This window comes from Saccoglossus kowalevskii, unplaced genomic scaffold (genome assembly GCF_978046115.1).
Source record: "Saccoglossus kowalevskii unplaced genomic scaffold, keSacKowa6.1 SCAFFOLD_275, whole genome shotgun sequence".
NCBI lineage: Eukaryota > Metazoa > Hemichordata > Enteropneusta > Harrimaniidae > Saccoglossus > Saccoglossus kowalevskii.
Genome location: NW_028188727.1, coordinates 38,601 through 51,198, shown reverse-complemented (window position 1 = coordinate 51,198; position 12,598 = coordinate 38,601). Strand labels below are relative to the sequence as shown.

Genomic DNA, 12,598 nt, shown 5'->3' with positions numbered 1-12,598 from the left:
CCACAATTGTCGAGAACTCGGCTTGGATATATTCGACAATTGTCGAGAACTCGGCTTTGACGTAGATAGCTGACAATTGTCTGCTTGGATATAGTCGACAATTGTTGAGAACTCGGCTTTGACGTAGATAGCTGACAATTGTCGACAAATGAGGCTGGCTTCAAAATAGTTGACAATTGTCGACTAATATGAGCGTTGTCAAATCAGCGTGGCCACAACATGCTGACAACACTGTCAATCTGTCAGACTGGATAGGCAGCAACCAACATAAACTTTAAACTGAAACATATATGAAAACAAAATCATGACTTCACAAAATCTAAAGTTAGATGTTTTATTTAAAAACGATGCTTTCAATGAAATAACAAGCAGCCTGTCTTATAATTAAAGATATCACGAAATGAACTAATCTGAGAGAGGTCCACATGTAGTACCTATATACGTAATATCAAAGAAATCGGACTTGCGTTTTTTAACAAGAAGTCGAAAATATCACTTTTTATCAAAAATGACAAAAATATTCATCAAAATTAGAGAATTGAAGATGTCATCAGAAAATGAACAATATATACAGTATTCAAGCAATCAGACTTGCTGTTTTCAACAAGAATTCAAAACATTCAGCCTTGTAGTTTTTAAGAAGAAGTCGAAAAAGTAAAAAATTTACATTGACAACAGAGCTAAAAATACAATGTGGTAATGGTTTGTTAGTCGTCCAAGTCCATGTCCATGTCTTCATCCTCACCAATTATGATAGATTCACACTTGACAATTGAGTGCTCAACTTGTCTTCTGTCGGTATCGAATCCAATGCAGTTTCTGCCACAAGCCATGGCAGCAACAATGGCTGTACCTACAAGGTGGTGATAAAAGAAAAGCTGTATCAGCATACAGAAAAGTGCATGGAGAGGAAAGGAGGAGAAAGATGAAATCTCAGCTGCCCGAAAATTATTTTGAACCTCTCCATCACAATCTTAAGCAAAAACTGAAGACATTTAAAAACTCAAGACAATAAACAATGCATAACAACTCAACTGACACCTCCCAAGAATAGTTTTAGCCAACTTAATCTGATAGACAAACATGAAAGTACACCAAAATCACTGACAGTTTCTCCTACAAGTTTTCACTTCATCAGAATGAAGTGGATTGGTTTAAATATTCTAACTCTCCCCCTACAAAACATACTGATCGAGTCCTTAGATACATGTTTATTATAAAGCTCCTAAAATAAGTTGCTGATGGGGAAAAATGACATTTATTAGCCCAATTCTAAACTGCACAAAACCTTCTCACCCACTAACTACTCATATAAGATGTGAATTTAAGAGGTTTCTGGATTATGACTCTTCTCTTCTACAAATCATACAGGGTGATCTCTTAATTAAATGTGTTTTCACACAAAAGCCTTATAAATTGTGATACAATAGACAGTAATGACCCACGTACCAAACTTATCACCCCAATCCTGAAATACACATAGCAGCATGCATACTCGCTGCAAAAACCACTGGTCCATTGCTAATCCCCATGCATTTGAATTTGGGTGAACAAAGCCAAACGTTTTCCTTTTTTTCTTTAATGACAGCCACTTAAAACAAAAATAGTTTATCCTAAGTTCTTTATACAACTTTTTGAAGAAATCCCCAACTAGAATAATCTATAAGCTACTCACCAGTGCCACAACATGCGTCAAGAACCCACTGATTTGGGTATGAAAATTTGTCTAATAGGGTCTTGAAAAACTGTACATGTTTTTATTGACTATTAACTATGACACCATCTCCATCCTTGTCAAGAACTGGTTTTTGAGTTCTCCAGAAATTGTGTCTGCTGATAGGTGAATCTTCTTTTATGTTTAATACGTTTCTTTTTACTTTGCCATCACTGGCCCAATACCCTATAACCACAGGTTGGATGGCATTTGTTAATGTAGCAGTATCTAAGGAGAAATACAAAGTTTACTGACCAATGAGTATTATCATCTGAACAAAATCTTGCAAGCAATTTAAAAAGTTACCAATAATTTTTAATCAAAGTATTCTAGTATAATAATGGTTTGTCATTTACCAGAAAACTAAATTAACAATGCTTCCATAATGTGATTCTTGAAACATTTAACCAGAATATTCATATTGATAATTCCATGCATTAACACAACATTTATACCTATGCCTAGCAATGATTATGATTAATAGATTTTAGGTGAATTCAGCAATATGAGCAAATACCAAGTAGGACCAGTACAGCACATAAAAACATTATTTAAACTAGTTGTCATAGTTGTTGACAGGGAGCTGAAAAAACATTTTGTGAGAGTTTTTATGAAACAAAAATACCAACAACTAAATCCTAAAAAAGCAGGCTAGGCCCATGCATACTATATGTGATAGCACTCTGTGCTTCTAATAGAGGGAATTGGTAATGCTTTTTGAAAAGTCAAAAATAACAATAATAATTTAAAATAGAAAATTGAAAATACATTAATCCTATTAAATCAGCCAAGTGAAGAGAGCACCACCCCACGTATCTAACACAGTCAAAAAAAATCACCACAAATTATTTCAGATTGGTTCTTATGAAACTATCCCTGGTTCTTAAAATATACATGGAATAAATGAAATTTTTCTAAAAGTTATAAATGTGCAAATTACTAGTAGTATGCATGGATTTGTCACAACAAATAACAGTGGTGTGGACCACTTCAGAGCATCTGTGTGTCGAATATCATTGAAACCCTACCAGGATTTCTCCAAATATATAAAGTATGTTGAAATACTGCAGCTGATTAATATGAAAAATAGTTAACCAGCATATTCAGAATGACAAAAAATCTTGTCAGGTCGTGCACGTCTACAATAGTATATTCCCAATTGGCATGACACGTTTATACAGACATCACTACAACATCAGCTCCCTTTTTGTCAATTATAGGACAACAGGAGCTAAAAAATATTATACGAAAAACATTTTAAAGTTTTTTTATGTACACATTACATCAGAGGACCACTGAATTTGATAGCAATCCAGCCAACAGTTTCTAACAAGAAGTCAAAAATATTGTTTTCCACCTTTTTTATCCAATTTTCTAAGGATATCAGGGTTTTCTGGCGGGTTTCGGTGTTTGGGGAAATGTTGTGGGTTTGGGAGGGACCTCAATTTCATGACATTCTGGGGGTGAATTTTATTTGGGGGGTGCAGAGTGCAGAATTACCCCCCCCCCCCCCAAGACCAGCATGAAACCTTGGATTTTTTTTTCATATAAACAAATTCCCATCAGCAACTTATGTCCCTGTTGTCCAAATCCAGTGTTGCACGTTTGGAGAGTGGCTATTTTCTCACCCGACGATGCATCTTCTATGTAGGTGTAGGCTAAATCAATTTTGGCATAGCCAGCAGATTTTAGCTGTTCTTTCACCACATGTATAGTATCAACTTCGCAGATAACAATCATGGTATAATTTGACACACGGGCTGTCACATTCACATTTTTCACTGTCACAAAGAATGATTTTATTTCTTTACCTCGCCAATCCTGCAATTTAAAAAGAATAAAATATGTGTTGACATTACAAGATGGTGGTGACGGTAGCAGGCAGAAATCTGGAAATTCCAGTAATATTATCAATGGCAAATAATTACTATGTACAAAATAGTTGTCAAAAAAATGGACTAATTTATCAAATATTTTTGAAATTACATTACAATGAAAAGGTGATGCATCAATTTAATTGATACAAACAATTTTTTGTAAAAGATTTCATTCATTGAATCTCCTAACCATCCAGTACTACATTTTATCTATTTAAGATCAAACCTGGATGAACCTGTTTACCCCCCATCCCTTTCTGCACAAACATTTCAATTTAACTATCCACAATAATATTACACTATTTTCATCAAATTGTTTTGCAGAAACAAGAAAGGGTTAACGAGTAAATGATGCAAAACAATTTTTTATCTGAATTTAATTGGGAATTACATTTTTCCTATAGGCTGGCTTACCTGTGGGTGTCTAAAATCACAAGATCCACACCAGTGAGATGACCAGTAATTTTTTTCAATTGTTCTGGGTCTAATTCCATGGAACTTCCTTCTACGACAAATGATCTAGTCTTGTTCTTCCCATGAAAAACTGCATTTGTTTCGCCCTGGTTTACTGGTGAATTTTCAATTCTCAGCCTTTGACAATAATTAACAAAGACATCTGGTATTGTTGGGCGAAATGAAAGGGAAGAAAATCTCACTAAATTTTCTCTTGTTGTCTCCGATGGGTACTTTTCGACCACTTCATCCCAGGAGCTCAAATCCATTAATTGGATGAATGACTTTTGCACCAAAGATATTTTGTAAAGTGCCTGTGACTCTTTGTAAAATTCGAATATTGTAGTATTTCTGTCTCTCACATCAGTCAACAAAGATTTGACTGTTTCACTATCCAATGATCGTAGTGTGCGAAACACATATGGTGGTATATCCGGTTTGGAGATACTACTCTCCTTCAGTTTCTGTTTTTTCAGTGCTCCCTCTTCATGCATTTGGAAGATTTCTTCTAGAATCTTGTATGTTGAGTCATCAAGTGAAGCCAAAAAACAAACCACCTCAAGCAGCTGGTTTCCTTTTTTCTGAAAATTAAAAAATATTGTCAGAATACTGCTAAGCATAGTATGTATCATGGAGCAAGTTGCAAAACTGAAGTTTGAATTCGGAAGTGAAGATTTCACCACAAATCAAACACACCAGGATTTGTATCAGCAATTCAACAAGATGAGTCAGATTCACAAAACTCCTAGAAACTGAAAATTGATCCTAGATATTTTATTAAAGATGTGATTTCACAGGTACCTTCTTTATTAACTTAAGTCAGGGAGGCCAAATTTTAGGTGAACACAATCCCTGCTTATCAAACCACAAGAAGTCTTATAACAAATTTGTACCTGAGTGAGGATAAGACCACATGAGGCCTTCCACTTTAATTTATCTTTATCTGGGATTTCATCTCGATATCTTCTGCAAACTTCAACCTGTAGATAAGAAAAATCATGGATGGCTTAGCCAAAGCATATACAACGCAGAGAGTGGCACGATATTGGCAGGGAATGAAACTTTGTACATTTTATATATAATTAATATGCATGAGCAGCTTATCAACTAATCAGCACATGTATAAAAGTATTCATATATTAGCTGTGTGCCAAAATTCATTTGAATTTAAATAAGTCTGGATCTTGAGATACGAGTGTCACAGTGTTACAGACACTGGTAGCACATTAGCTCATTGTTCTTTGCACAAGGAAGATGAAAATTGTGTGAGTGTATTATGGGAAATCCATTGCTTCTAGTAACGAGTAAAATTCTTATAATGTTTCACCACAAAATAAAAATCGCAATAAAATCAGAATAAATGGTCCAGCGGTTTTGGAGAAGAAGCCGTCTCCAGAATTCAAATTTGAATATTTTACCGAATTAAAAAATTTGGTCCAGCGGTGTTGAAGAAGCTGAAAATGTAATAAATTGACTACAGGCTTATACAGACACTCAGTAATATGGAAGAGATCTATGTCATTGATTTCACCAACAGTGGAGCTAAAACAGTGAAAAATTACCTTGTCCTTCAATGTGATGGCATGTCTATATTCACCAGTTGAGTTGTGCTTAACAGCCAACCACCGCTGCTGCTCACTATTCAACCCAGCATACACCACACAGTTACGGGTCTTAAACCTGTCATCACTTATGTACTTCATTGTCTTTGCAATTTCCTTTGTAGCCAAAAGACAATGCTGGCCTCCAATTACTTGATAATTGTAACCATTTACCTATAATTAATCATTTAATGGTTAGTGTCACACTGTATTTTCTGCCAGGCATTGTACCATTTTCATTTTCCACTATGAAAATAACAAGGCAATTCTTCTATGGTCAATCTATTATAGTTTAATAGGTAATTATTACATAATGTGGTTTACCTTTTTCTTGTCAAAGTCTCCAGGACTTTCAATATCCTCAACTAATACACAAAGAGGCTGATAAGCCTCATCAGCAAACTCCACCATATTTGTTACAAGATTTTTTAAAAACACAGCATCAGGTTGCCGAACCTGTTGTTTTACTTGCAATACTTCTGTATCGATTTGGAACATACCTTGAATACAATATATAAATTAGAATGAGTACAGATTTAAAAACTGCCTAATCGCAGATGCATGTATCATATGGTAATCAGATGTAAAATGGTGACCTTGACTGTTGACCTTTCAAAGAGTAATCAACTTCTACAGAGTAGATTTGCAGGGCATAATAACCTAAAAAGTGTGCCACTGCTAAATGTCCTGTCCTTGACGTATTACCCAGGGATTCTAATTTACCTGGTCCCATTTTTGTTCAGGGGAAATGGCCGAAAAAGGTGATTTCACTACTTTTTGTTTATGGTCATCTTGACCTTTGACAACCCTCCTTAGTGATAAGAAATCATCCAAGAATTCCAGGATGTTTGGACACATGTATTTATGATACATTGTTTTTGAGATATGGTCAAAAATACAAGTTCGTTACTCTCACTTCTGGTAGGAACATCCCCAGACAGACACATGCTGGAGCAAGCACCATCCCAATGGCTCATTGGATCCTGGACCTGGTTAAATAAAGTCAGCCCCCCCCCCCAAAAGAATTATTATAAAAGAAGCCAAAAATGCATCCTCTCCTTGTGAAGAACAAATATCCAGCCCCAAATTCCAAGATTATAAAACAAACTATGAAATATGGCAGTTAAAGAATCAAATATCAAAATGAACAGTATACTTGCCACAATAAGCTGCTGTCACATCATCTGCAATTTTTTCCTGAGTGGTGTCACTTGAGTTTGTTCTCTGCTTTTTCAATGAAGCGCTGCTAATTTCCACTGACTTTGTCAATTTTCTTTTCTTGCTCTTTTTTTTTGTCATTTCTAAAAGACTGAAAAAAAGAAATGATTGTTTTTTTATAACACAACACAAATGACAGTAAGAAAATTTCTGGCTCATGAATTGTTCTGACTTTTGTGCATACATGTACTTTGCTTATTTTTTTACAACAACTTGGAATACTGGAAATCCATACATATACTTTGATTCAATTCATAACTATTTTAAATGTAAAATTAAGTAGTAAAGTAATATTGTGTAAATTAATATTGTGCCCCAATACCCCATAATTATTCAACTCTGCCTGGCACTAATGATAATTATACTGTCTGAGGGTCTTTCATTTACATTTATTAAATGCAAATTGGTAAACATCGGAAAGTATTTAATAAAAGACATTATTAAAGTACTGTTTGTGGGGGGTGGTGGGGTGGGTCATCTTTTGTCATTTTTTATGGTACTGTAAATTACAGGATACGAGGGCTCTACATTTTAATCATGTGTTTTGGAGCCATGATAATGTTTAGTTTTTCCACTCAAACTTGTTTTCCTGATAACAACAAAATTTGTATCTTATAAACTCCTGTAATATAAAATAAGGCATTAGGACAAGATTATTACTAACCTTATATGCACAGACTCAGCCTGGCATGAAACACTGGAATCTCCATCATCACTGCTACTAGACAGTGACAACTGTTCATTTGATGATCCTGAAGTGTTACTACAGGAAGCTATAGCCATGGAACTGCATATGTCACTAAACATTTTTACAAATTCTTGATTGCTTGCATTTTCTTTTAGTTGCCGACTGAAATCAGAGCGGTTATATTCAAACTTTGTTCGCTCAAGCAAATAAGCATCAGGTCTACCATCTTTTTTATGAAATAGAAACTGTAAAAATAAAAAAATAGTTGAACTATTAGAACCTTGATCTTGTGAAAATATGCAAGTTTATTGAAACCCTTGCTAAAATTCCCCACCAGTGTTAAATGGTCTTTCCCTTTATAACAGATCAGTAATTATCTGGAATGTGCACCCACAAGGGATACTGGCCCATCCCTAATCCACATGCATTTAAATTCATATGGACTACCCCAATCTGATTAAAATCAGATCTTTTGTTGGGGTTATATGTTGGTATAATTTTTTCATACGCACCCCAACAAAGATCGTTATTCATGTTCAAGTCGCATTTACTAGACAACCAATCAGAACATGCATTATTAAAGACACCGAATGTGCGACTTGTTGCTGGAACAAGATTTGAACATCGGTCATTCATATTTTGCAAGTAAAATATATTCTTAACATATCCAAATCTTTTATGGTGGACAGTTCGTGAACTTAATTTACTAGGTTCTTTTTGGCCTGAAGTCGGTGTTTGTGGTTACACATAAAATAATAAAATGGTTCATCCCTTATTTATACATCTTCTATAAAGGCTTAAAATAGAAGCCATGAGTTACAACATTAAAAGTGATCATGAAACAAATTCCTGGATATTATTTTACATGATCTGGGTTGGGTACTCATCATATTTCATCTTGTGCAAGTACATGTATGCATACAATAGAATTTTGACTATTCAAGTCTATGTACCAAGCCAAAGTTTAGGCTATGGAAGTTTTCTCTAAACTAGTTGAAGTTGGCACTTATTTTGAAATTTAGAACTGGAATACAGCTATAATGTGAAACAATAGAAATAGAAGACTGTGCTGAATTTATAATAACAGTGTATAGCACAAGAAATAGAAAAAAAAAACAGTATCTCTGTAGCAGTCGTAATTAACTAGATATTCAACTTCTGAGTTGGCCTATTGTTATGAAACTGATTTTGAAAGTAATTCTATTATGCAAATTAGGCAAAGGCAGCCATGATGTAATAGGGCCTGAAACTGTTTATGTACTTCATGAAACAATAGACCTTAGAAAGAGAGGGACAGGCAACTACTGGTACATAGTTTCTTTTGTTTTAACATGGGTTATAATCCTCCAAATAATTTCACAATAAACCACATGTTTATTTGCACTGTCAGCAGTACTCTTTCTAAAGAGAGGGACAGGCAACTACATAGTTTCTTTTGTTTTAACCTGGGTTATAATCTTCCAAATAATCTCACAATAAACCATATGTTTATTTGCACTGTCAGCAGTACTCTTTTTGAGGTCTATGGTGAAAATGCTGCAATGATTTGTGAATTGTTCACAATATGGTAGAATGGAAGTTATTGTAGTAGCCTTCCACGATGACAGGGAGTGACACCTCACAGTCCAAAATAAATTGAATTCAGTATAGAGGTTTCCAAAACTTTCCTAAAAAACAATTTCACACCTTGACACATAAATTACAAATTCCCATGTTCATTAAAAAAAACTAAACAAAACATAACAAAATTACATGTTTAATTTAATCATTTTTTTTTTCCATTTCTTTTACCACTTTTTCAGCTTCATTTCAAATTTCCGACAATTTCACTTTAATTTAGACCTCGGTGGAAATATTTAAACCACGGTGAGAATAATTTTCTGCATAATGTTGAATTTTCCAACATTTTCACTTTAATTTACACCACAGTGTGAATATTTACACCACAGAGAAATTATTCTCACCGCAGTGATAATATCTCACCGTGGTTTAAATTAAAGTGAAAATGTCGGAAATTTGACATTATGCAGAAAATTATTCTTACCGCGGTTTAAATATTTACAGCATGGAGACAATTATTTCCACCACGGTTTAAACATTTACACTGCGGAGAAAATTATTTCCACAGAGTCGTAAATTAAAGTGAAATTGTCAGAAATTCAAAATGAAGCAGGAAAATACAAGTGAAAATGTGAGAAATTCGAAAAACAATGAATGGCCCTAACAAGCCACTGTATACTTCTGACTTTATCCACAGTTTAGAGCCAAAAGAAACAATATACTAACATCTTGAGTTTAATGACTGGGAAATGTTTCACTATTTGTTGAAATATGGCTGCCTTTGGTATCTTGGTCCTAATTTACATACTCAAAACGGTATAGTCAATCATATTCTTTCTAGCTCCATGATCATCAAATCCCCCACTATTATCTAGAAAAGATCTTGTAAACGCCAAATTACTGAGCTCGAGGAGGATTGTGGTATCAGCAGTTATCCCGGGCAGTTATCTTTATTTAACTCCAAACTTTGGTCAGGTATTTTCAACGGGAATTTTGGTAAAAATTAGCACGAAATGTTACAAAATAACAACATGGTCACCGGACCGGTATGTGTATTATAATACTATTGCTTTGCTCTACTCCCTAGTCTTCCCCGATCAAGCGATGAGCGTCTGGTCAATGGGCCTATTTTTCATTATGAGGACAAAAATTCGCTCTATCGATAAAATCTAAAAATAAATACACTACACAGCTCTATGTGGTTAGAATTACGTAATAACCTATATGCATTTACCTTTATAAATTTGTCTCCAACGGCCCTGCATTCTTTCACGTGTCCGAATGCTTCTTCTGTCTTCTTGTTCAGAAGTTTTGAAACTTTTTTGGAAGTTCCCTGCCCTTCGGCAACATAAACGTGAATGCGCCCGTCTTCCTCAGTCAACCACCAAACACGCTTCTTGGCCATACTGGTAGCTTGTTGTGACATCCCGGTAAATTGGATATGTAAACGATAGTACTCGTTGAATTAAACGACGATTGGACTTTACCGTAGCGAGGCCGAGCTGGAAATATATGTGCTGTTCTAAAACTGCAGCGTTTATATGCCGAATTGAGTCCAACATCTTAATCCTGACGCTACGAGTAATCTTAATCCTGATGCTACCAATAAACATCTTAATCCTGACGCTAAGAGTAATCTTAATCATGATGCTACCAACTTATCACCTTTGCTATATTGTTTTCTGACACTAACATGGTGAGAATATCCGGGAAAAAAACTCGCAAACATCGTCTGACCTTTAAAATGCAAATTATTTGTTGCCATCAACCACGCGTAAATGGAACAAACTATTTCAAATACGGGGATGCACAAGAAGGACAATTTTAAATTTATATGTTATTGTTACTTTCTATGATTTACCTATATCTTGAATTAATAAATAGTAATGGCAGTGTAATATTTCATTTACATGATCGACCAGTCAGTCGATATATCACAGTGCACCCCAATCTGACTTTGAACATGGCCCTGTTGTGCACATCGTTTGATCTCGTTTGCTCATTGGTTGTCGGCGGGGAGCGCCATTTTATAAACTTGTCTGATGAGATAAAATACTCGTATACCAAATATCCTGAGGTTCTAAGTACTTTTACTTCTGCGTTCGCGGACATTCAAAAGTATTTGTGCCTCATATTTCAGTATGGGCTGTAAAGATGACTCCCACAACACGACTCAAGCAGATTCAACGTCCGAATCGGACGGACTATGGCTGTCTAGATCTCATGCGAGCACACAGTTCGATAGCGACTACAGTTTCAGTTCTGACGATTTGTCATTAAACCTCATTGGCGATAACAAGGCGTCTTCTGTTTATGCCGTAAGTAGTGATAGTTTTGTAGTCGAGGAAGAGGATACGAGCATTCACGGTGTACAGTTCGATAGTGGTGACGATGTCGATTTGATTCCAAAAAAACATCGACCCCAGTGAGGCAATCCAAAAGACGACATACAAGTCAGCCTATACAAAATCCATTCAAAGTTCTAAGTCAAGATTGCTGCGAAGACCGATGCCTAGATAGTCTTTCTAAAAATGATGTCGTTGAATCTGAACGCAACTTCAAAATGTTATCATCAGAACCCAAACAGTTGCAGTTTATTCTGAACACTATCCGTGAGCATTCATATATTAGGACAGTGAAAGGAAAGGTTGTGGTTGAAACTAATCTTGTTCTAAAAGGTAAACGCGTTTGTCCGAAAGGGTGACCACCGAACTCGGCCAGAATTCTACTCGGCCAGTGACCGGTCACGGCCAGTGACCGTACTCGGCCAGCATATGTGTTAATGGGTTTGTCAAAGGGTGTCGATTTCAGTGACGCAACAGTAAAATGTTTAAAGAGTGGCAGGAGACAATGTGGCTATTGCCACGTCCCGGAAGTAAACGTACCGACGTTCTATGTGTAGTTTCGGTCGTCATATACAGATTTTTCACTTGTTTTACCATCGGTGTTTGAATAAAATACTTTCACAGTGGTGTCGTTGTCAGAAATAATTTCAATTCGCGCATTTTATACGAAAATGCGAAGTCCAACCATTGACGGAAACTTCGTACGCCCTCCGGTGTTGGGAACTTGGAACACTACGTTTACCTAAAGCCAACCTCGGCGTTTATCAATCTAGTAAAACTCGCAAATTACGGCGTCGTTACCGTATTTTTAAAGTTTTAAATAAAATTAATATAGTACCAATAATATATTATTTCCTCTTTTTTACAGTCAGAGAAATGGTTAATGTTAAATGTAACTGGGAATTACCAATATTCAATAATATGCAACAGGTGGTACTTTGAATTATGACGACGAGGCCATCGACGGTACGAATGAAAACCCAAGTTATTTTATCCGAATAATAAAACAGGTTTTATAATTGAAAGTGAGCTTATAACAGAGAGCATGTAGCACGACGAATATCAATAGTATATTCATTGTCATTGCGACCTGTTTTTTTTTTTAGAGAAACAACCTTGCAACTTAGCATAGTAAATTTTCA

General features: G+C 35.5%; 2 protein-coding genes and 1 long non-coding RNA gene across 3 annotated transcripts; all 3 read right to left on the bottom strand.

Moving 5' to 3' along the window:
• Positions 1 to 801: 801 nt before the first annotated feature.
• Positions 802 to 1,766, bottom strand: LOC146725364 (uncharacterized). Its single transcript, XR_014928815.1, has 2 exons — positions 1,676 to 1,766; positions 802 to 853 (listed from the first exon to the last, which is right to left on the bottom strand). It is a non-coding gene; the product is annotated as an uncharacterized LOC146725364 (long non-coding RNA).
• A 9-nt stretch (positions 1,767 to 1,775) lies between these two features.
• LOC146725363 (uncharacterized) lies at positions 1,776 to 3,842 on the bottom strand (the record flags this gene model as incomplete). The annotated part of the gene is made up of 3 exons (XM_085496388.1): positions 3,828 to 3,842; positions 3,343 to 3,535; positions 1,776 to 1,942 (listed from the first exon to the last, which is right to left on the bottom strand). Coding segments are annotated over exons 1-3 (375 nt in total), but the record flags the coding sequence as incomplete, so codon positions are not given.
• Positions 3,843 to 4,001: 159 nt separating this feature from the next.
• LOC144343084 (uncharacterized) lies at positions 4,002 to 10,634 on the bottom strand. The gene is made up of 7 exons (XM_085496387.1): positions 10,346 to 10,634; positions 7,528 to 7,796; positions 6,806 to 6,954; positions 5,970 to 6,145; positions 5,607 to 5,819; positions 4,938 to 5,024; positions 4,002 to 4,625 (listed from the first exon to the last, which is right to left on the bottom strand). The coding sequence occupies exons 1-7, from the start codon at positions 10,535 to 10,537 to the stop codon at positions 4,002 to 4,004; spliced, it is 1,710 nt and encodes a 569-aa protein (XP_085352513.1). The 5' UTR covers positions 10,538 to 10,634.
• Between the last annotated feature and the right edge of the window lie 1,964 nt (positions 10,635 to 12,598).